The sequence below is a fragment of the Urocitellus parryii genome, chromosome 10, assembly GCF_045843805.1.
Source record: "Urocitellus parryii isolate mUroPar1 chromosome 10, mUroPar1.hap1, whole genome shotgun sequence".
NCBI classification, from domain to species: domain Eukaryota; kingdom Metazoa; phylum Chordata; class Mammalia; order Rodentia; family Sciuridae; genus Urocitellus; species Urocitellus parryii.
Window position 1 is genome coordinate 117,549,440 of NC_135540.1, and position 25,804 is coordinate 117,575,243.

The 25,804-nt window shown below is 34.0% G+C and overlaps 1 protein-coding gene across 2 annotated transcripts in view; it reads left to right on the forward strand.

The window, feature by feature from the left end:
- Positions 1 to 25,804, forward strand: part of Arap2 (ArfGAP with RhoGAP domain, ankyrin repeat and PH domain 2) — a 169,422-nt gene that overhangs the window by 101,242 nt on the left and 42,376 nt on the right. For both annotated transcript variants that reach the window (XM_026386588.2, XM_026386586.2), the window contains exons 19-25: positions 4,990 to 5,153; positions 8,925 to 9,137; positions 12,476 to 12,581; positions 16,464 to 16,611; positions 18,095 to 18,163; positions 20,588 to 20,662; positions 23,630 to 23,747. In XM_026386588.2, the coding sequence (XP_026242373.2) occupies positions 4,990 to 5,153; positions 8,925 to 9,137; positions 12,476 to 12,581; positions 16,464 to 16,611; positions 18,095 to 18,163; positions 20,588 to 20,662; positions 23,630 to 23,747 (893 nt within the window). The remainder of the gene's footprint in view (positions 1 to 4,989; positions 5,154 to 8,924; positions 9,138 to 12,475; positions 12,582 to 16,463; positions 16,612 to 18,094; positions 18,164 to 20,587; positions 20,663 to 23,629; positions 23,748 to 25,804) is intronic.

The following is a 25,804-nucleotide window of genomic DNA, read 5'->3' on the forward strand; positions in this document are numbered from 1 at the left end:
ATTACATATCCTTTTTATATAGAAGTCTAAAACTGATAAATTAAGACGTATTAACAGAAAACACGAGTTTTGGCCTGAAATCGTGAGTAGAAGGCATTCGCTGCAAAGAGTTATGGGGAAATTTTGTGAGCCATCCAAATGTTTTGTATATCGATTATAGTAATGGTCACACAGGAGTAAACTTTCGTGAAAATATTTTCAGCTATATAATTAAAATGAGTGAATATTCTATAATCACTTGTCAGAGCAATAAAACAATTCATCATTTTCTATAAAATGCAAAACTTCCTCTGACAATTAGTGTGTTTTGCTTTGAGAGCTTGCTTAGGAACTATAAAGAAAAGTACACACTGGACATTTCCACAGTCATCTTCCTTGGATCTGTCCATTACATTTTCAGTGCGTCTAAGATGCTTACCAAGGTAGAATGTATGCTGTCCCTTCTTCAAAAGAGCAATAGATCCCTGTTATGAATGGCTCCAAGAGATCATCTTCTAGTTTTTTCAGTTATATGACTTTGTGATAAGTTGTTTAGGAAACCCTGTTTTGTGAATCTCCCTGTGATAAGAAGACTGAGAAAAAATGATTGATACCAGATTTCTACTTCTAGAATGAGCATTTTGGAGAACTGAAAACCAGGACTTTAAATTATAGACATCTCAGGTAAAGGATAATACATTGGATTCCACTGGGTGGGATAGAAAACCTACCTACTTAGCTGCTTTACTCTTTCTTACTAGCCCTTTGGTCTTAAGCAGATTCTTTCTGGCCCTTAGTTCCTAGTCATAAATGAAGTGATAAGGATTTTTCCAATTCTCTGGCTCAAAAATCCAATGAAAAACTAAGATGGCATACACACACGCACAAATGCACACACATATATAAATAGATGTATATGTATGTGCCTCTTTATGTATGAAAGGAAAATATGAGCTTTCTACCCAGAAACTGTTTACCATTTCAGTAAATATATACTTGCAATTATGTCTTTTTTGTTCATTGTACTAGATATATATATTGATAGATATATCCTAAATCACTTAATGTTTTCCTAGTTGTTGGGATTTAAGTGTATTTCCATTTTTTTAAGTGCTCTGGTAAATGTAGCTCTTGATATGCATATGTGCATGTGCTTGGAAGAGGGACACAAGCAGATGTTGAGCAAAAGTGTATCTTCCTTTCAGGAATGTACTTACAGTAGTGTTCTAAGGTTGGAGTTATGTGTCAGCAGTTATGTATACATATATTAGCTTACTTGATACGTATCTCCACAACTCTTCAGAATATCTACTAAACCTATAAAATTCTGTTTTCATCTTGTTACACTCTTCTTTAGCTATAAGCCGTACGTTTTTTTAATCTTTCATAAATTGCTTATAACATGTTGCTGTTTTCTTATACATATCTTTGATTGTTAGCCTGGTTTGCATTTATTGGCCACTGGCACTTCTGTGGATTATCTTTTCATTGCTGATGTCCATTATGTTGAGGACTGAGCACTTTTATTTTTTCATAAATACTTAGGATATTATCTTTTTTCAGTTATAGTTGCAGTTATTCGTTATTTACTTTTCTGTTTTATTTAAAATGTTCTTTATGAGTAAATTTATTTTTATGCAGTCAAATTTATTGGTCCTATTATTTGTGAAGAGACTTATCAAATATGATTTTTGACACATTGTGGTTACTATGTTGCAATTTTGAGAGAATTGCTTTTATTAGTTCTGGGGCTTGGTTTCTAGATCTTATTGAACTGTCTTCATTCGTTATAACAAATAACAGTCCTTATATGACTTTGAAATACACTTTGAAATTTGTACTCAGGACATTGACAATTAGTATAACTTATTTCCATATAGAGTTCATCAAAATAACTTCAGAATTTCAAGATGTAAATTAATATTTGCTTGGCATTCTTTCCCAGAAATGTGAACTGGCTAGTTGATAACACTTGAAATCACAAAGTTGGTCAGGATTTGTGTTGTCAATGTGTTGTGATATTATTGGATGTGCATAGAGTTTCGCTAAGCATCAAAGGAACATCGTCATGGTGATGCTGCTCAGTGTCAGACATCTGCCCCAGATGGTGTATTTTAGGATACACTCTTTTGACAGGTTGACTCAGGAGTTAACTTGTCATGGCTCCTTCCGCCCCTCACTGGTTCACAAGAAGACAGCTAACCTTGTCATCTCAGGATTTCTTTGGACTAGAAAGAAAATTTGACATTTGAAATGTTCTCAGTGACAGAATTATACCGATATTGTAGGAAGGCTGTTGCATTTTCATTTTCTTTCACAGCTTGCTTGAATACTTACCCAGTGTAGTATTATATAAGCAAACAGTCTCAAAGATTTCATGTCTCATTTAGAGCTTAATTATCAGGTTAAGAAAAATCTATGGAAATAAAATGAGGAAAAAAATAAGTCTTCCTTTGTACCTAAACTCCTAAAAATTAGCCAGACAAAGTTGGAACAAAGTATATATAATATAGGGATTTAATATTTCTCAGGGAAATTACTTGAATGTCATTTAGACAAATATAGCTACTGAAAGAATGTTTTCAAGCTTAAGATGATGTAAGATAAATGAAAAGGCTAAAACATGTCAGAAGTATTAGAATAAATGTCAGAATTCTTCAAAACACAATTACAGAATCTGTAGTTTAGGGTTGATGTGGTCATGTGGAAAATAAAAATAGGTAAAAATGTCAAAAAGCAAGGGATGAGGATTATAGGCACAAGTATAGCAATTGTAGCAATTTCAGATGGTGTTAGAAATGAGTGCACTGAGCAGATGACTTTGTCTTCTTATAGGAGCATTGCAAGAGGGAAAACTAAAGAAAGGACTTTTTTTCTTTTCATTTTAAAATTACAGCTAGTCTCGTTATTCAGAATGTCAAAGACTACCCTGCTCTTCTCTATTCCCTCTGCAGAAGTCCCAGATCTCATGCAGCTCATACTTTGGAGAAGTATTTGAATCTGCTACTATTTTTAATTCATAGTTTAATTAAATGTTATACTGGGCAAAGGAATTTAAAACTATCATGCATCTGCTAAATGTCAGGCTCTGTGCATTGACTAGGAAACTGAAGTCCTCTCCTTGCTCTTCTGTGTAAAGTTTGCTGTCTAGCAGCAGAAACAGACAGACACAATAGAAGGTAGATTAGAAGGCAAAGCGACCATTGGAGGATGGAGAAGGGAAGCCTGTGGCACTGTAGGCACAGGGAGGAGAGCAGGGATCTACTATCTGGGAATTCCACCTGGAGCACGCCTTGGGGGATAAGTGTTGGAATAGCCAGCCAAAGAGCAGGACGTGTTTGTTGTGAAGACACAGGTGCAATTTTTAAATTTTTTTTTCAGTGTGTTTTTCGCATAGAAGGAGGACAGATAAGGTTAGAGGGAAGATATAGGGAGATCAGGACGGCCTTTGAACATTGAAAATGCCAGAGCTGTAGAAGGATGCTAATCCCAAAGTGATGTCATTAGCTGTGCATTTTAGAAAGATGACTCTGGCAGTAGTGATGAGTAAGATTAGGAAGATGGAAAATTGGGAAAGGAATTCTGTTATGGGCTTTAGTGAGCTCAAGGAGCATCATGAAAATCTAAAATATTATAATATTGGAAAGAAGAGACAGAGTGAATATTTTGGGGACTGTAGTCAACAGAATTTTGTGACTGAATTTATGTGGATGTGACTGAATTTATGTGAATGTGACTGGGGGATGAGACAGTTAATTACTCTTAAATGTCTGATGAGATAAATGGAGAACTGTAGTGCCAGGAGCACTTTTGTAGGGGCAGAGAGAAAGGTTTAACAAGATTTTTGAAACATTAAGGTGAGATATTCAAAAATAAGTATTTATTAGTATTATGCTTATTATGTAGTCACTAACATCTGTTGTGTGCTGTGCTAGGTACAGGTATTATCCTCATTTCACCCGATGAAACTGAGGCACAAATCATGTGATAACTTGTCTAAGGTTAACAAGGAAGTATGTGACAGAGTTAAAATTGGTTTGGAAATTATGATTGCAGTTCCACTTTTTTTTTTTTTTTTTTTGCTTTTTCCTTTTTTCCTTTTGAAACAGTGAGTGTTGGGATACAGCCCAGTGCCTGGTGCTTGGGAGGCCATGCTCTACCATTGAGCTGCATCCCCCACCCAGTTCCCACAATAAACCACTACCATGGTCTCACTCCTCAGCAAGATCTGATGTGTGATAGAGTTACAGCCTGGAGAGAGGAATTTGGAGCCACTGATCTGCATAGGGGAGATGAAACTACTGGCCGAAATGACCAGTGTCCCTGGAGATTCTGGGGAGTCTGAGATCACACACAACCTTGTTATTTAGAAAGAGGAAGGGAGCTTGACACCAAGAAGTGATGCGAAAGATGGGAATTCCAGAAAGGGTTTTGCCATAAAAGCCAACAGAGTATTATCATTTTTTAAGAAATGAAACAATCAAAAATATCAATATATTTAAAAAGAAAAGAGGGGCTGCGATTGTGGCTCAGCGGTAGAGCGCTCGCCTAGCATGGGCAGGACTGGGTTCGATCCTCAGCACCACATAAAAATAAAGGCATTGTGTTGTGTCCATCTACACCTAAAAAAAAAATTAAAGAAGAGAGAGAGGCAGAAAAATGTATATTAAAAGTCACTTTGCCATTTAGTCATTAACAGAAATATTCAGAAACAGAATAAAAGAGTTGGGGTAACAAAAGAGGTGAAATCTTAAATTGGGAGAATTTCCTCTATTCAGTGAATAGAGGTGAGTCACCAAGTAGAAGGGGGACTGAGAGGAAGCCATGGTGAGTGGGAGGTGGAAGGTAAAGGAAGGGCTTTTCTAGGCTGGGTGAGGTAGTTCTTGTTTCTGTAGATTTAGGGTTAATGTTTCTTGAAGTAAGAGCTTGCTTTCTAAAAAATTCCATTTATTTATTTATTTATTTTAGTAAAGCAAAATTATAATTTGTCATGCTTTTTAAACTTTACAGAACATTATACATCCATGGGCATACCAAGTTGGATTTCACAGTCTGGTATACTGCAATTGAAAAAGCAGCAGGTACAGATGGTAATGCATTACAAGATCAGCAGCTCAGCAAAAATGACGTGCCCATTATTGTGAACAGCTGTATAGCATTTGTTACACAGTATGGTATGTATCAGAGTTTTTATTCAACTCCTGGAACTCATAGTATCACTCTTATAGTTTCTAAGTGGTGCCTCCATTGGCTGATTAATGCCCCTTACATTCCCAAGTGTGCCCCTAAAAAGTAAAAGCGTGGTCACTGCTCAGCTAGCTGCCATTTCTTCTCCCTGGTAAATTCATCTGAACTATATAATACCTTTTTTTTTTACATTTCTTTGTCCTTTGTACATATGAAAATGTTAAATAGCATGTTGAAAGAATATAAAGAGTATGTAAAATAATAAAAACTATTTTTCAGTGGTTACAAGCCAAGAATTAAGCCTAGAGTAACTTAGAGTGCCTAAGCATGATTTTTAGAAATGGTAAACTATGGAAAAATATGTTAAAGAATTTGTATTGTGTTGGCATGCATACGGAGTGTGCTTCAACAGCATTTGACTGGTTAGTCAGATGTTTATATTAAGCATGGTTATAGATATAACTGGTTTATTTGCAAGATATTTTAATGAGTAGTTAGCAAGTAAAAGCAATTTGATTTATACTTATAGGGTCCACCTTCAGTTAACATGTGTATGATATGGTGGGTATTTTAGATATGCCTTAAAACTAACCTTTATTGTCATTTATTTTCAAGTTATCATGAATCTTTCAAATTCATTCTTAGTTGTGTATATTCTTCGTATTCCAAAAGGTATAAGTTTCTTAACTACATTTTTTAATATAAACATATTTTCCACCTTCTAACCCATAGATAAGTACCATTTATTAGAGCTTAAGTGTGGAAAGGAGTGAAATGCTTGCTTTTAAAGATGTGTTAACCTTTCTGTTTTCCTAATATTAAAGGTGTCTTCTTATCTTAATTTAAAAACAAGACTTAATTAGTGACAGAGCTACATTAAAACATTGTGTTGACAGAAACACAGTGGTAGGAGTTAAACATGAAAGACAGTCCTCGAATGAGCAACTGACCATATGATGATGAGGAGCATGATATCAGAAATAACAAGGACTATAACAAAAATAATCTTCAGAAATTACATTTATGTGTACTTTTAATCTCTTTTCTTCTGAGTAGCATGTCATTTTAAGTATTTTACTTCAAATGTAATTCAAGTAGAGTTTTTAATGTGCAGATTCATTGTGTTTGCTTTATATAGCTACTGAAAATCTATACATGAACACACTCATGGCCTACTGATACAGAAAGTTCCTTGAAATGGTAGTGCATTTGTTTTCCTGATCAGCATTTGTTTAAAGTGGGGGAAATATGTGGTTATCATGCATTGTACACTTGTGTTTCAGCAAGAGCATGACCTCATGGGGAGTTTTCACATATTAGTTACATAATTAATGACATATGGCCTTTCATAAGCTGACAAGTGATTAAAATATCCTGACTCATTCTAGTATAGCCAGTTTTACATTTCTCTAGGGAAATCAGAAGTTTCTTTGCGTTTAAAACCATTTGAATTTAAAACCACTAAGCATCATAGCATTTTCCGCTAAATCTCATGCATTATAACTACTTAACACAAGGTGCATTAACTTGCACATTAAAGCAGTAAAGCCAGTAAACCATTTGTTTCTGGAAGTAGAACATGGGGTAAAAGCTCAATATTAATCCCATGTATAAAAGGAAAGATTTGATGTGAATATAGAAAAACTGCCCAGTGATTGTAGGATGCAGGGAGTTTGTTCAAAGTCTTTATTTAATAATTATTTTGAACTTCTGGGCCTATTGAGTTAAATCTAAAAACCAATTATCTGTGCTCTTCCTGTCAAGGTTTAAACTGTATCAAGTTCATGATATAGTTTTTAGGATTTTAAGTTTTTCTTAATGAAGTACAGCAGTTAGTTCTTGGGGGAAGTTGTTTTTAATTTACATCAACAAAATTATTTTCAAATTTCTGTCCATTTAGCCAAACTTATTTAAGTACCAGCTATTAGAAACTTCCTCAGCAAAGAAGGTAGTGTCTGAGACACCTAGTCAAAATAATATTTTTGTAGAATTTACTTATTCTTGCGTTAAGCAATTGCTTATTGAATGCCTACTGAGTTCTTTAGACACATATCTGCTGGATGTATACAGTGAATAAGATAAAACCCTAGCAGTCTAGGAGTTTGTAGATTTAAGGATGAGAGACAGACAAGTGTGCAGACAGTGTTCAAAATTCTACAGTGGAGAGATGCAAGGACCCCTGCAGGTGTCCTTGGTATTGGATTTCACCCAGAGCAGAGATGGTAAGGGAAGGAAGTCTTCCCCTTTTTAGGGAAGTTTGCATACTTGAAGTTAAATGCGGCCAGTGCTTAGTGTGAGAAGAAGCATGTACAATATACAGGAATTTAAACCAACTCCTGTCAATTTTTACATATTCTAATTCTTTAACTTTGCCCTATAGGTAACGGGAAGGCAGGGTCCAGATTTTTGAGCTTGCTGGTAATATGAACAACACCTGTTTTTAGGTCACACTGTTAGCATTGTGTAGGGAAGCACAGGAATGGGGTCAGGGAGTTGTACAGTGAGGAATCAAGGGAACAAGATAACAGCATATGGGATGGAAAATGGGGACAGTTTTGAGAGTGAGAATTTGATGAAATATCTATGGGACATAGTATTTTTCTTAATGTGATAAGCTAGAAAGAAAGGTTCTTACATGCAAGAACGTAAGAAGGCAATACCATATACTAAGAATGAGGAAGTGTGTGTGTGTGTGTGTGTGTGTGTGTGTGTGTGTGTGTAAACTTTTGGAAATTAAAATACAGGAAAAAATATATATGTAGGTGTTGAAGTGATGAGGTTGAATGGTCTCACCTAGAGAATTTTCTGGGGGCCAAGAAGAGAAGAGAATTGAAGATGGATATCTGGAATCACCAGCAAAGACTGCACAGGCAGAATGAACACTTTCCTCAACCACAGAGGGAAAGGGAAAGGAGGAGATAAGAAATCATCCTGTCATCAAAGCCGTAGGATTAAAAGAGTTTTAAGGAGGATTCCTTTGGCGTATCCAATGTTGAAGCATTTCTCATTAGCTGAAATCAGAACTCCTTCCAGAAGAAAAGAACATTATTGACATTTTTGATGACAGTGTTACCAACAGTGGGACTAGGGACAGAAGCAACACTGTATGGTGAAAGGTTTTACAAGCCTCAGAGATAATAGAAGGGATAAATGTAGGAAACAGCTTAGTTTTGAAAGGAAAAAGAACAAGGACCCTGGGTAGGGGGAGGGTTTCTGTGTTTGTATCATATTCATCACCACTCCTGTACCACCTACTAGTAATTATCACTTTTGTTTATATAGGGTACCTGGTGAATCAGTAGCTTTGCAAAAGGAATGACCCAACTCTTTACTGGGAAGGGGGAGAAGGTAGAAAGAAGAAGAAACTAATGAATGGATATGGGGGTCAAAGTTTAGGAAAATGTATACTCACTTTTGTCAGAATGGAGACTAGAGTGTATTCTGGGAGATAAGTAAAGATATGGCACTTAAGATAAAAATTTTAAAAAAATAATGAAAAAGATCTTAGGAAGTGTACCACAGGGTGTGCTGATCCAAGACTTCCTGAAAGATGAAGGTGGAATAATTTGTTCATTGGGTTTACATTTCAAATACTAAAATTAGAAGAACGAAGTCTTTCACCTCTTGCATAATTTTTTTATTTGTCTTCATCATCATCCCAACACAAAAATTTGTTCCATGTTTAAGATGTCAGAATAGATTTTGAATGGAGACATTTTTTTCACTTAACTTTTTCTTTTAATTTTAAACAAACAAAGGTTTAGGATGCAAATATATCTACCAAAAGAATGGTGATCCTTTGCGCATCAGTGAACTCCTGGAGAGTTTCAAAAAGGATGCAAGAAGCTTTAAATTGAGGGCTGGGAAACATCAGCTTGAAGATGTGACAGGCGTGTTGAAAAGCTTTCTCTCTGACATTGACGATGCACTTCTTACCAAGGAGCTCTACCCATATTGGATCTCTGCATTAGGTAATGTCTGGACTATGGAACATGATGCAGGCTTACCTTCACTGATATTTAGATTTATTTTTAATTTTTGATAATCTTAAAATTATCACATGACACATCATTCCTCTTTTATTTATTCTACCTCTTTATTGTACATAACAGTATATATTTTTTTACTTTCTTCATTTTCCCTAGATCTCAGCTAATGAAATAAAGCTTTGTTACACTGTAAGAGAACTTAAGAAATAGACCTAGAAAAGTAGATTATTTAATCATTTATTGGATCATATTAATTTCATTAAAACCTACTTTAGTATGCATTAATTGAAGACCGATCCATTTGTTGAAACATTAAAGACTTTAAATGTAAAATTATCTTTAATCTCATCTGTTTCATCACTATTCATTTTTACATATTACAATGTTTTTTTTTTCCATACTTGTAGTATGTTTGTACATTTGTATGTGTGATACACATATATTTTTTTTCAAATTTTTCATAGTAAACCATAAGGTCTTCTTATTTATTTTCATTTTCAAAATGATAATTTTCAATCTTTTTTCTAGTTCTTAAAATTTAGCTTTGATTTATACCATAATTATAAATCTGTTTCTTATACAATTAATATTTCAAGATATTTTCATAAAATGGCTTTTGAATTTGGGTAGATGATATTCCTACACTTATAAAACATCATGCTATTGAAAATGTGTTTTCATATATCTTTTTTATGAATATATATATATTTTTATTTTTATTTATTCTAATTTGTTGTATATGACAGCAGAATGCAGTACAATTCATTTTTTATTATATTCATGTGTCTTATAAGAAAAAGATAGATTATATTTTCAAAATAAAGGTAAGCAATTGGAAAACAAAATTCAGGAAAGAGATCAGGTCATATAAAAAATATAATGAGCTATTAAAGTAGTTCAGAATTCAGGCAATTTAATATTGTTCTTAGAAGAACAGATCATATAGCATATGAATAAGTGGTATGTCGCTGCATGGTATTCTTGGCCTAAGTGCCTCGGACACAAGTGTTGAGAGTTGAGAAATAGAATTATTTATTTGAAAGTATTTAGTATACATATGTATATACACACACAAACATTATACACACAAACACACATACAGTTTGAAAATTATCTCATATTATTCCTTATAAGCTTTAGCAAGAAGAGAGTAGTATTGTTACTAACACTTTTCATAATTTAACATGTTCAGAAGGTAGTAGTTTATTTGCTTCCAAATATTTTTTAAATCAAAAGGCTTCACTGAGAATAAGAAAAGTTTTATAGTTTTGTAGGATATTAAAAAATGTAATTAGATAAACATCTCTTTAAGCCCAGCTCCCTTCTACTACTTATTTTTGTTTCAAGGTGATTTTATTATAACTATAAATTTATTTGTAATAACTATTTTATGATGACTTAGAATTTTTCTTTATTTTAAAATCATTTATCAAAAATACATAAGAAATAAGTTTTGCCAACGTTGTCAGATAATAAAGAAGTCTTTAATATTGCCAGTCTACCTGGAGTAGATAGTTGTCGAGGAGTAGCCAAGCGTCAAAAGGGGATGTGTTCACCTTTCACTTGCATGTGAATTCTTTGAGAATCTACTTGGTGAGTGCTTCAAATACCAGGTTGAATGACCTTTAAGTGTTTTTCTTTCAGATCCAATATAGCTCAGTCAGATATTTCATAAGTGCCCAGTGTTTCATCTGACAAGGATAAACTATAACCCTCTGGGGAACCTCACAGGAGAATGTTCGTGTCCTGTGCACCTGAGACCAACAGTGCCTTGCAGTGGCATACCACTTATTCATATGATGCATGATCTGTTCTTCTAAGAACAGTATTAAGTCACCTCAATTCTGAACTAATTTAACTGCTCATTATATATTCTGCATGACCAGAAATCTTTCCCAAATTTTGTTTTCCAATTTCTTGTCTTTATTTTGAAAATATCATTTATCTCATACATGAAAATATCTTTTGCTAGCTTGACTTCTTATGTGTGTAGTAATATTAATTATATTTTATTAATAAATGTAGTTTTCTCTATAATTAAAAACTGGTGACATAAGGACAAATGTTTAGATTAATACTAAATATTATTTAGGGATATAAATAATTCTTAATTCATTTCTGAATTTCCTTTATTTGAGTATTTTCCCTTCTTGCTTTTGCAGAGTTATCTACAGGACACTGAAGTCCATACAACCATGTTTATTTTTATGGAGCTCATGTGCTGGCAAAATTCATACAAAAGAGCTAATACTTGCAGTTTTGTATAGGATTATACTTGAAAAATGTGTCACAGAGTTTCTTATGTCCTCTGAGATCCTAGTGTCCTTATCAATGACTATATACTTTTATCTTCTTTTAATTTGTTTTAATTAGTTACACATGACAGTTAAAGAATAGAATATGTAGGGCTAAGTAGGAAATGTGAACTGGTCTGGTTTCCAAAGGTAGTTGGGAATTGAAAAGAAATAGTTAAGTATGGTTCCCTTGAGTCACAAAGTCAGGGCAAGTTATTTATTTGAAGAATGATCTTCATTTCCTGTGTCAGCTAATCAGTTAGGCTGAACCAAATCCATGCATCCTCGGGAGTCAAGAACTTTGGGGTTCCTGACCATAGTTTGTCCAGGGATTTGACTTCTGGGGCTGGGCAGTATCTTCCTCTTCATGTTTGATTTCTATTTATAACAAAGGCAGAGGCTCATCAACTTCTAAGTCTGGATCACAGTGTAAGGACTTGTGTGTGATTTCTTTGATTATCTTCTCATTTTTTCCCAGACATTTAATGGTACCATGGCTGCTAAAAGGCCATTTGCCTAGATCAGAGAAGATAACAAGTTCATAGCTCTGGGATCGTGCATTCATATTTTTGGGAAGATCTTTGTGCTTTCATAAGGAAAGAGGATCAGAATGTCATTTCCAAATACAAAAAAAAAAAAAAAATAAAACCTCTCCACAGCTAGAGTTAAAATACTTTTGGCTTGGCTTTTCAATTTGTCCTCTAGTTTGAGTAATTAACTGAATGTTTTCCTGTTATGTTGAGGTTCAGTAGTCCATACAGTGGAAGATAAGAAAACAACAACATACCCTTTTCTGTTTTCAAAGTGCTTTATTTTAAAATAAAAATTATAAGAGCTATAGCATAGAATCATGGAAAGTTTATGTGAATAAATGCTTTTCCATAATTATAGGCAATTATTCTAGAAGTTTTAATCTTCTAATCTTCTTATACTTGTAAATAATATTTTGAAATATTGATGAAAGGCAAATTTATAATATAAGTGATTGGCTTAAACCCTAAAATTCCTTTTTTTTTTTGCCTCCAGATACACAAGATGACAAGGAAAGAACTAAGAAGTATGGAGCATTTATACGTACTCTTCCAGGGGTCAACCGAGCAACGCTGGCAGCTATCATCGAACACCTTTATAGGTGAGTGAACTCATGAACATTTCTAGACACTTCAAACATGGTATTCAATAAGTCATTACTTCTTAATTTAAAGTTGTGTGGCCAATATTCTACACAAAGCTGTATATCTTTCACTATATATTTTTTAAATGTTTTATTTGTGCATTATAGTTATGCATAATATTAGAATTCATTTGGACCTAATCATACATGCATGAAATATAATTTGCTTCTTTCCCTCCACTCTTCCCTCCTTCTGTTCCCCTTCCTCTATTCTACTTGTCTTCCATCATGTTTTTTTTTTTAATTGGTGCTTTATGGTTATACTTAAAGGTGAAATTCACTGTGGTATATTCATATATATGCATATATGCATAGCACAATTTGGTCAATTTCATTCCATAATTCCATACTTTCTTGTCCCTCTTCCCTCCTCCTCTATTCCCTTCCTGATCCACCTTCTGTTTTCATGGGACCCACCCCTTCCCTTTTTTTCTCCCTCATTTTAGTCTAGCTTCATCATTGGAACTGATATCAGCCTTCTTTTCTGTAATTTAGTTGCTGTTAAATAGCGCTGGAGAATTTCTTAAATGAATCAGAAATAATAATAATACAGCATCCTGAAATGTGTCACATGTGTTAACAAGAATTTAAAAACTTATTTAGACCGAATTTGGAAGAAGAAGGAATTATTTTTCTTAATGTACTATACAGCCTACATTCTATAGTATTATCACTGCCTCTAAGATGTGGGGACAGATTTTAAATAGGGAATTTGCAGCATGCAGTACTGAAATAGGAGAGATGGAGTGATCCATTGCTGTGTTGAGGGACAAGAGTTCTTAAACAGACACTGTTTCCAGATCTGGGCACAGTGTTTTCTCTTGGTGAATGCTTTATAAACTCTTACTTCTTCTAGTTTATTGCTTCTCTGACTCCAGATATTTTGGATTATTGGTTAATCAGATATCCTTATCCTGATTTTAAAAGTCTAGAACATTTCCTATGCCAGGGCCTGATGGTTCCTCAGCATGTGGAAAGAAATGAGGAATATTTTGGTGATGAGAAATCTGAAGGATGAGGATGTTTGAGAAGTTAAAACTAAAGGTTGGTTTGTGTGTGTTGATCTCAGCAAGTATTAGTATAAAAACTTTAGTAAACATGAATTTAGCTTAAGGAATTATTATATATACAATAATTGAATAAATTTCTTTTTTTAAAATTTTTTTGTAGTTGTTGATGGACAGAATGTCTTTATTTTATTTCTTTATTTTTATGTGGTGCTGAGGATTGAACCCAGTGCCTTACACATACTAGGCAAGTGCTCTGCCACTGAGCTATAGCCCCAGCTCTCCTTTGAATAAATTTCTGTAAAGCTGACTTCTCCTAAAAGTATCTAGATTAAGAAAGCTTCCACAGTGTGTCATCTTTGTTATTTTTTTAATTGCTTTCCAACCACTGGTTCTCATGCGTGTATCTCTATTACAGTAAAACTGATTTTGTTATTGTGGTGGAGGTGGTACATGTACGTGCCGAGAATTGTGTGTGCTAACCAGGTCTTTACCACTGAGCTTCATACCCAGCCTATAAAAATGATTTTCTTATTGTCTAATACAAATATAGTTTATGAGATATTGCGATACATTTTGATGCAGCATGGAATTATAGAGGAGAGAATGAGTGTTTCCTTGTGGGTTGAGTCCACCCTATCCTTTAGATTTAAAGAAACATTTTAACTGGGTATGAAAAAAGATAAATCCATACTGGGGTCAGTGTGTGCACCGTTAGCCCCAGCCACTCAGGAGACTGAGACAGGAGGTTCACTTGATCCCAGGAGTTCAAGACCAACCTGGAGACCTGGCTGGGCAAAATAGCAAGACCCTATCCAAAGCAAAAAAGTAAGAATGAGAAATGAATGAAGGCTATCTCTGGAACAGAGGAGTACTAGGAGACAACACTGTTTATAGTTGGCTGGAAGGAGGTTACAAGAGGTTATGAAGGGCATTAGAAAACAGTTTCCTTGGACTTCTGATAGTGTCACCAAAAGGTGGAGAGGTCAGTTTGGATAAGGTTAGGTTGATGTAGCATTTTCAATCCCTACCCTAGGTAAAAGACCACTTCTGTTACCAGTCACATCCACCTAATACCATTCACCAGATATGTATTATGCAGTATAGTGTGATTAAAGTGAGATTCTCTTGACTGTGAGATTCTGACATGGAGATAAATTTCCTGAATGTTCACAGTCTAGTTTGATATAAGTACAGAGTGGTTTTGAGAGGGGTGTCTGCAGTTGTTACATCCTCCTTTATTAAATTCCAATTCCTTTTGCATCTTGTAAATTGTATATGATGATCATACTTGGTCTGTCTCTGCTATGCAATTTTGCATTTTATTAGGATTTCTTGCATTATCATATATATTACTATATGTTGATTCTTTCTGTACCTACCAGAATCTGTATTCTGTATAGACATAACCTTGCTATATGCCTTTAATGGAGGTGGTTCTCTCTTCTTTAGTGTGTATTTTAACATTTCCAAAAGAAGTTAAACAGGCACTAGAGCAGCTGTATATACAGCTGTATATACATACAGTCAGTGTCCAGTAGAGACCATTAACTACTGTAGTTCCACTCTACTATAGTCTTACTAACTCAACTCTTCATTTCTTGGGATGGTGACTATAGGTTTTATTTTATTTTTTATAACTTTGAAACTTTTATTTGTTAAAACTTTAAATGATATTTGTAAGACCTAAAAGTTGTACCTTACTGATTAGAAGGGTTGATTGATTTATTCATATCTCTTTATTTTTAAAAGGCATTATTAGTTATATCCAAGAAAGGTGTAGTGGTATTTATAAATTGAGAGTTTGAATTTTGAGATGTAATTATATCCTGTTCTGAATACCATACACGTGCTACCAGGTGTTCTCCAAACCTGACATCCACTTTCTAGAAAATGTAGCCTATTTTTTTTTTTTGCAATAATAATATGTCTTTATTTTTTAGGGCTACTTAAGAATAACTATTCTCTTTTGAATGAAAGAGATTTTTAATGATTAGTAATATAAATATCAAAATATATTTATAAACATATGCCCATCTACTCCCCAAATGAATATATTTTTAAAATAGCTATAGTTAACTTACATACTTAACCAACCATTAAATTTATAGTTCAAGACAAACAGAATTATACTGTCCCCCAATTCTAGTGTTTCTCTGATTCTGCCATGTTCTAGTCCTCTTCTTAGCCAAGCTGGACCTGGAATTGTAATGCAAAAAATAAAAATAAGAGCGCTCATTTATAATGGCATAATTTGGCATGAACATACTTTATATACAGAGTTACAAAAAATTATGCTGTGAATAGATAATTATGAATGTAATGCATTCCACTATTGTCATGTATGTAAGAAATTTAAAAAAAAAATGTAGCCTAGACTGGAACCTGGAATTTGGAACACTCCACTGCATGCCTTACAGTCTACCCTCCTGTCTTGCTCCTACCTGCCTCCTGCCCTTTCTTTTTTTCATTTATGCTGTAGCTTCACCGTTCATTTTCTACCATTCTGCATGCCCTTTTTTTGCTTTGGCCTTAGGTCATTTCATTATCTGGAACTATATGGACGTGTTCAATTCGTCCTCTAAGTCAGCATTAAGTGCTGCTCTGTTACTTGTGCTGATCTCTTAACTGTAGTTTTACTTATGTTCTTAACTTGATTGCAAGATACTTGGAAGAAGAACCGTGTGCTTTCCTTTAAACCACCACTGTGCTTTTTGTATTAAACAATTTCAAAATGTACATGTTTAAATATCATAAATGAGGATTTTGACTTGCAGTTCTATGCAGTTTCAAACAGAAGTGTCCCTTAATGAGCTATGCTTTTCTCTCACAGGGTTCAAAAGTGCTCAGAAATCAATCACATGAATGCCCATAATTTGGCCTTGGTCTTTTCATCCTGTTTGTTTCAAACTAAGGGACAAACAAGTGAAGAAGTGAATGTAATTGAGGACCTAATTAATAATTATGTTGAAATATTTGAGGTAAATATTTTATATCCTGCCCTTGTTTAAATGGAGTTGATGTTACTGTTTGCAAAGAATATTGCATGTTTTAGGATGCTATTATTCAGGTCTTTATGGATTTTTAGAAACAGGGAAAATATAGGATAGCTATATTTTCTTTCAGTTTTTATATAAAACTAGCTTTCTAAGCAATAGCATTTCTAAGCAATAGCATTCATTTAAATTTGGCTGCTTTTAAGCCTTTTTTACCATCTGGTGTCTGTTGAACAGAATAGTCCTATTCTAGGGGTTTTTTGTGTGTGTACATGTGTTTTTTTCCTCAGTATGTGTATGCATCAAGTATGTCTACTTAGAGGTGTGAAGTTCTGAATTTAACATTCAGTAATAAACACTGGGCTGTTAAATTCTGCAACTGAAAGCATTTTAGGGTTTCTAAAAAATTGTTGTAATGGTTCCTTCAACATCAACAACAACAACAAAATTCTGATATACTATTATTATTCCACATTTTTTTTTGCTAAGTTATCACTGTTTAATTATTTGTCTCTTCAACTTGGTATTTCATGAAGTTAGTGTTTTCATGTTTGATCAGTCAACTGCTAGAATAGGAAGGTTCAAATAAATAAAAATAAAAGAAAATATGGCCAGGGTTTCAATAGGGTAAGTATGGGTTAAATATCCAGTTCCCTTGTATAATTCTAACATCTCTGTAATCTTTTTGAGCATTTTATCAAATGGTGTTGATAGACTCAGTTGTTTTATGGGGTGTGGATATAGTAGGTGAAACCAAGGTGGGTGGTGTGATAGGTTGTCATTTATGTAGTTGTTATATTTGTATTAAAAATAACTTACCGCAAGATTCCTTAGAAAAGAGAAAGGAACTACTTTAATAAAATAACCCAGTTTCTATATTAATTCATAGAGGAATGGACACCAGAGTTATTTAATTTTCTTTGCTCTTTGATCTCCTCTTTTTTTCTCCCTTTGTGTGTCCACTGTTTTTGATCAATGGCAACTTCTTTGCAAAAGTCTGATGCTGATTGAAAAATTAGAAAAAAAAAATTGTGTGGCTTTACATGCTCTCTTTATTTTCTAGTTTTATACCAATCCATTAATAGAAGCCAAATTGTTATCATTGTAGTTTATGTTAAACTCCACTCATCCTAGAGGTTAAAGATTTAATGGCACTTAATGAACATTTGGATTTGAGAAACAAGTCTTTGTTTCTCAACCTACAAGAATTTTCAGAAAGAAGACATCAGCCTCTTTGCTCTGTAAACCTCCTTAACAATGAGGGCTTCTGTGGGTGGAATCTGAAGCCAGAAGGAATCATCAAAATGTCTTCTGAACTTATGAGACTCTGTTGGCCATGCTGATTAAGATGGCCATTCTCATTTATTTTCAACTTGTTGGTATTTATTCTGAAGAGTTTTGTGAGGATGAGTACCATCGCTCCTTGTACTCTACATTATTAGAATGTCCAAAATTATATTTTAAACAGGTTAAAGAAGACCAAGTCAAACAAATGGACATAGAAAATAGCTTTATTACCAAGTGGAAAGACACTCAAGTGAGTAGTAATAGTTAGATCTTTAAAGAATTAAACAAAAGCAAAAGCTTCTATTGTAAACAAAGAGATTTGTTTTGTGTATTTTCAAATTTCTTTTGGAAACAAAGTAGAAGTAATGGGGATAAAGAATCTTGATAAAACAATGGTGATAGTTTTTCAACCTGATACATAGATGCAAAATATGTGAATATAATTTTTAACATAAAGAGGAAATCAGTTTTATTTATTGATTCTAAAAACACTGTTAAAAATGCCAGTGGATTTCAAAGGAAGCATTTAAAGCCAAAGAAATACCAGAATAAATTGCAAATTCAGAGAGAGTAATGATTCTTTCCATAATGATTTTGAAAATATAAATTATTTCTTTTATGCTTTTGCTCTGCATGCTTTGAGATGACTATATTAATGAGACACTTTCTAATATGTCTGTAACACATTAATTTTGTCTTAAGTCAGCTTTCTAAATCCTGTCTTGCTTTCCTCAGTCATATGATGTTGGATTTATGTGCTCAGGTTGCACTGTGCCTTTCCAAGTTACTCTGTCTTATTTAAGGAGTACTTACTGTACCTTCTTACAGGCAATCCTTAGTCATCCTCTAGTAACTAGGAATCATAGTGGATTCAGAGTTCCAATGTAAATAACAGAAATGGGTCAGATGTGCTCTGTTTATGGTTACACTTGGATAATGAGGCAAATACATCCTCCTGTAAAACCTAAATTTGCCTTGGTCCTGAAGTTTCCATTACTAATTAGAGGAGTTATCCATTGGAAGGAGATGGGGGTGTGTAAATTCTCCACTACTAATGCTGGTATATTAATCACTGAACTAATTATTTTCTCCATTTTGACCCAAAATCATTACTGTAGCTTCCAGTGGTATTAGCTTTAACACTGCTTGGTTCACATCAGTTTTTTTTGTTTGTTTGTTTCTTACTTCCAGGGGGATGTTTAAGTCCTAAAATAAAGGGTTGTGTGAGCCTGAGAGGTAATCATTGGCAGCATTATGTATATAATTATTAGATAAAGGACAAATATCTTTTTGTCTTTTTGTATTTTATATTTATAATAAATAACTGCTTTAAAATTCAGTATAAGTAGAAATAAGAAAATAATTGTGTATAAACTATAGTAGTTGAAAGAGAAAAGGAGGTCAGTTTGAAAAAACTACTTATTTTGCTTGAGTATTTTTTAAATCCATACAAAACTCTCCTGGAGTATTTTTCTGGCAGTCTCTATATTCTACTCTTATTTGAATCCCTATATTCTACTCTTATTTGAATTTCTTAGCTATTTTTCTTTCTGGCTTTACTCTGAGTACTCTGTGTTTGCTTTTCAAATTTTTAAAATGTGTCCTTCCTGGAGACTTGTTTATGCATACATAGTGAAAAGCAAAAAATGTCAACTCTTTTTCTTACTAGAATTTGTGTGTAGCATCAAAAGTGAGAAATAAAATTTGAAAATAATCTTTTCTATGCCTGTGGTGACAGAATAATTATGAATACTTCTTCAAAGTACATTTTTAAATGTTTCCCTCACAAATTTACTCATTAGATTTTATACAGAGACAAATTTGCCTTCAGAATGATTGTTTGTCCTTTGTGATCATTTAAAAAATATTGAGTTATGGATATTATTTTTGAGTGGTTATGGAACTAAAGTGAATTTCTGACAAAAGCTACTGAAAATATTTTTCATGTATTCATTTCATTCTTTGTTAACCTTCTTCATTTTACTTTGTTGATGTACATAGCCGTATCTATGGTTTATATTTTTTGACTTGTATCTTCTTTAGTCAGTCTTCTGGAACATAATGACCCAAATAATTGTTCTTAAATAATTGCCTGAAGATAATTAAAATGAAAACTTACCTTCATTTTCTGCCTAATTCTATCACTTTTACTTTATTCTTCTTACTAAAGTTACTTTTTCTATTTGTAGTTTTACTACTGCTCTGACCTAATTTATCCTCATTCAAATATATCATCTTTTTGAAAACATAGCAAGAACTATTTTATCTTTTAAATATTACTATTATGCACACAATATTGAGAAAAAAATGCATGTGGCTCACTTTCACTCCTCATTTTGTTTATCCTGTTACTGTAGATGATGAGGTTCCTGTATTTCTCTTGTCAAAGGCAGCTTATTTCCAGTGTGGCCAGATTTACCATTTCATTTTAAAAAGAAGGGTGTTTGAGAGATAAATCCCATTGTGATAGTTGCTACTGATTATAAATTTGTATAGACTCCTTATGTTTAATCAACCATACCTTGAAATAAGAACATCATGCTTGTGAACAGGGGATTGAGCTAATTCATTGCTATAACATATTGAGAAATATGAATAGGATTTTACAACTGCCTCACATGTCCTATGTAAATTTTTGTGACATATGTGCTATTTTCACATCTGCCCTTTCTAGGTTTCCCAGGCTGGAGATTTGTTAATTGAAGTGTATGTGGAAAGGAAGGAACCCGACTGTAGTATTATAATTCGGGTGAGTCCTCGAGAGGATGTAGAGCGCCGTTGGAAAGCATGAATGTTGGCAGTACTTTCACATATTTTGAATTTTCCAGTGTTTCTCATTTCCTTTACCTGTCTAGTTCAAATAGTGACTGATGACAAGATTGACTTTTCATAGCAATATCCTCTGGGAATTTTATGTTTTAGTCATTTGGAAAGCACATTTTATGTGCTTTAGGTTAGAGTTAGGATTTTCTGTAGGTTCTAGAAAATGACTTGAGCACAGAGGCTTGCTTTTCTCTTTTTAACTTCCTTACATTAGGCAACTTATCTACTCTGTCTCCGTTTCAGTGTCCTCACTTATAAAATGAGGAAAGATAATATTTACATCATATCATTGCTGTGAAGACTCATTAAGCTAATGCACGTAGGACAGTGTAGCAAATTGTTCATCTCGTGTTTGATAAATAGTTGTGACTACTGGTGCTAGTATCATTGTTATTCCTGATTTCTCACCCTTTAGCATTTCATCTTCCAATGTACTTAAATATTGGGTAACTTTTTTTCCTTGAGGCTATTGATCATTTTTGCTGAATTAAAAATGGATCCCTCTCATGCTACTATATTCAGTAATTAGTCTGCCTTAGGTATAGTAACAGTGATATTTTATGTTCCTACTTGGTAATACTACTTTTTCTGTATATGGAATAGATATTCTGCCATGTAACAAATTTAACTTTACCTTCTTCACGTTTTTGAAGTGCAAAATTAAACCTTCACAGAATTAGATATCTCAAAACTTTAGTTATGTTAAATATGTTGTATTTTTTTTGGGGGGGAGCAGTATTGGGGATTGAACTCAAGGGTACTTGGCTACTGAACCACAACCCCAGCCCTATTTTATATTTTATTTAGAGACAGGGTCTCACTGAGTTGTTTAAGCACCTTGCTTTTGCTGAGGCTGGCTTTGAACTCTCGATCCTTCTGCCTCAGCCTCCTGAACCACTGGGATTACAGGTGTGCACCACCATACCTGTCTTATATTTCTTACTGTAGGTATTTTTAATAATTATGTATTATGACTACATGGAATTACCTTTCTTAAAACATAGAGCTAAATGCTATAGTCATCAGCTATAACATCAAATGCTTTGTGAAACATTTGCCCTGCCAATCCTTAGCTATATCATGATTCTTAGTCTGAGTGTATGATTTTGATCATAAGGGATTTGAGAAACTAGTACAGACCAATCAGCACAAGTCCATTATTAACGATGGAAGAGATATTTAATGAGAACATGATTTAACTCTACCCATACATAGACACTTTCATAGTGTATTTAAATTTTACTTATAAACCCAATTTTTACAATTGAGGAAAGTTGTCACATTATCTTAATTGTTTTTAATTGTATTTATATTTAAGACTTCACAATTTTACCTGTAGAAGATCAGATGCTCTCAAAAAAACATAAAAACTGTACAAAAAAAAATCAATAGCATTTGACTTAGTACTTAAGACTGTAAAATTATTTAGTTACATTTTATCTCTCCTGGTAATTACCTCACCCTATAGAGATAGATGAAACAAGTGATATCTTATTCCTAACAATGGAAACTAGAAATTTAGGCCACAATACAAACTTGGTCATCATAATCTATACCTGATGTTCATTATATTGATAAGTCTAATCCACAGAATAATGCTTTCTGAAGGGTGGAGTTCTAGGTGTTTTTAAAAGGGGCCCTGGGTCTCTCTCCTGGAGTAGGGCCTATGGATGTAGTCCTTCTGCTTCAGACTGAGGCACTCCCTGCTGCCTATTTCTCAGGTTTGGTTTCTCAGTAATCATTATTTAATAAAGGATGATACTTCTTAAAATGGTTAGGTCAATGCAGATCAAAAACATCATGAAGACAATTCAGCTGATATTTTTGTTGCTCGAAACTCTCCACTTTTCCCACTTTTTCATTGAGCTTTAAAATAGAACAGAGTGGATTCCATTGTATAATTAACATATTCCCTAAAGCAAGCTCTAAATTCCATGACGTACAAAAGGTAAACACTGTGAGTTACCTGTGATGTAAGATGTTTTTGTTATTTATGTATGTGTTCTAGGCTTATGAATAGTAAAGCGAAGGAAAAATGGAAATGAACACATTCCTTTCCTAAGAAATATTTAAATAGGGATTTACTTTTATGGAAACATGTAAGCTAAGTTGCAGTTGCAGTATTCTAATGTTTATATATCTTTTATTTGTTTAACTTTACATCAGAAGTCTAACTGAAGAAATCAGCTTGCTTTTTGCCAGTATCTTCTTAAGACTGGCAAAAACAAAAACAAGGAGAAACAAATCAGAAACCCTGAAAGTCCCAGAAGAGGCAGTGTGCTCATCCAATGGCCTCCGGCTTTGGGACTCTTGTGAAGCCGGGGCCCCAGGCTGGCACTGCAGATTCTGCCCTATACCCTGAAATCCTGGCTCTTAAATACTTTGGTGTCCTACCATCTGTCACTTGGCATGGCAGGGTGCACCACAAACTACCAAAACCCTGGGGCTTCTTGGCATGACAAACAGCAGTCAGTCAACTGTGTATAATTTAGGGCCCAGGCTGAATAAACAAATCACTCTATACTCTTGATTAGAGAACTGACAAGTGAAAAGTTTTACTCCTAGGAGATGGTTGGATTTGTCATGTGTTGAAAGCCTGTCTGTGAGTGACTAGGTTATTCCTCCCTTCTGAGTCATCTAATTGCTCAGTAAATGAACAAAATAATTCTTCTTGATGATATCTGTATTGTAATTTCCCTTTGCCTTTACATTGAAATGTATTCTGTTTTATGGAGAAGAGCTGAATGTGCTGTTTTCACTATGCTTGAAGAAGCTAGTTTTATCCACACTGAGAGAAGACTTGAGGTATTGTTAGGTGGAGGTAGTATTGCCCTATCATAAGACTGCTTCTGTATCTGAAAGATCTTTTGAAGAAATGTTGCTCTTCTTACAGATATCTCCTGTGATGGAAGCAGAAGAATTAACTAATGATATATTAGCAATAAAAAATATTATTCCCACAAAAGGTGACATTTGGGCCACATTTGAAGTCATTGAAAATGAAGAGCTAGGTAAGTGATTTTGTTGCTAAAGACTATTGAATTACTTTTAGATGAAGAAATCCTTTCTTTGGCAACAAGTCATTACTAACATTTTATGTTTTTCTAAAGATTAACCTCTCATCATGAATTCCCTCCCGCCTTAGTCATGTCTTGACATACATTGTTACCACTTGAGTTTACCTTCACATGATTTTATTCTTCCATATAATTAGATTATTTTGTTGACTATGAAAATACAGTGTAATGCATTAGTCATCTCTGTTGCTGCCTTATGAAATAGGCCTTTCTTTTTTTAAAAAAAATATATTATTTTTTAGTTGTAGTTGGACACAATACCTTTATTTTATTGATTTATTTTTATGTGGTGCTGAGGATCGAACCCAGGGCCTTGCACATGCTAGGCAAGTGCTCTACTACTGAGCCAGAACTCCAGCCCATGAAATAGGCCCTTCTTTATAAGAACAAGAACTTTGATCCATAACAATGTTGTAAATGTCACTACCACCATCCACTTATTCATATATGCCACTCATTTAACACAAAAAGAGAATGCTAATTTAAAAGATGACTTATTCTAAAAACAGTTTTATTTTAAGCCTAGCAGAAGCTTCTCTTTTGACGTTTTAATTTTGCTCTATCTTTAGTATATCAAATATTTTGTCATCTTTCGTTCCAAAGAAACTGAAGGGTAAAAAGACGTTTTAAAACACCTTGACTGACCCAGTAGTCAAATACTGAATAAGCTTAACATTCTAATGACACCATTTGGTTTTAAAGACCTCTAGGAAAAAATAATATCAGGCAGAATGTCTTTGTACTTTGACCATCTGTCTAGTTGATACCTACTAAGGTCTTGGGACCCTTTCAGCTATAGCTGTCAAACTGCCAAAAGGAAAACCTTGCCACCCACAAACTCAAGGAAAAATTAAAATTCAATGTTGAAATACCCCGTGGTGCATTGTTAGGAGGACTGCAACTAGTGTTAGAATGAAATAGGATTATTAAGTACTTTGTCTTTCATTCGTTTAGTCCATCTTGATATTTTTATTTCTTTATTTCTTTTTACCATGAGCAGTTCTTTAAAATTTGTATTTGTATTATATTGTTATTTTTTTAGTATACATTGCCAAGGTCCAGGAAATGAGTTCTCAGTATCTCCTCTAGTGGGGCTTAGTTCTCCCTCTGGACAGACCTCCTCTGGCAGATGATTCCTGTAACCTCCCAGCTGTCAAGCCCCACTGATTTGCTTCAGGCCTTATGTTACCTGTCCTTTCTGTGGCATTGATTGCTAATGATCTTTCCATTTTCCTTTATCTGATGATCTTCCTTTTCCATGCTATCTAGATTCCCTCCTGGGTTCTCTAGTCATTTTGTCTAATTTTGTATTCTTTCTCTGTCCATCTTTTAAACATCCAGTTTTTCTCTTCTCTAGTTTCCTTTGCTAGCTTTCTCATATTACATCTTCTGAATAGACACCTTGCACTTGACTGACACTTGGGGACTTGGATTTCTCAAGGTCTTCCACCCTGTGGCCCACCCAATTGCCTTTGTTGTCTCCTCTCTTCTTATAGTGCTGAGCACTTGGATTTATACGTATCTGTCTTGACCGGGGCTTCTTGGAAGGAAGTAGGGATTCTGTCTTTTTTTTTTTTTTTTTGGTCTCTCTTGTCCAGCACATGCCTAGTACATAACAACCATATATACTTGTTAAAATCTATTGAATAAATAAACTTGTGGCATATGACTGTGTGATGCAGGAATGGTGGAATCTTTTTTTTTTTTTCTTTTTCTTTACAAAAAAAAAAAGATGTGATGAGGGATGGGATTACTGGTCTTATCTTTTTTTTTGGGGGGGGGGGAGGGGAGAGTATTGAAAGATAACTGTTGGCATTATTTCCAGAATTGTATTTCTAAATCTCCAATTGGATTGTATTCTCCCACTATTTAAAACTCTTTGTCATGATTTTTCTCATTGCCTATCCATCTCTGAAGCTCCAGCTCAAGTGCCCCTTCCTCTGATGATATTCAAATGAACATAGTTTACACTGACTGCTTTCTGATCATTT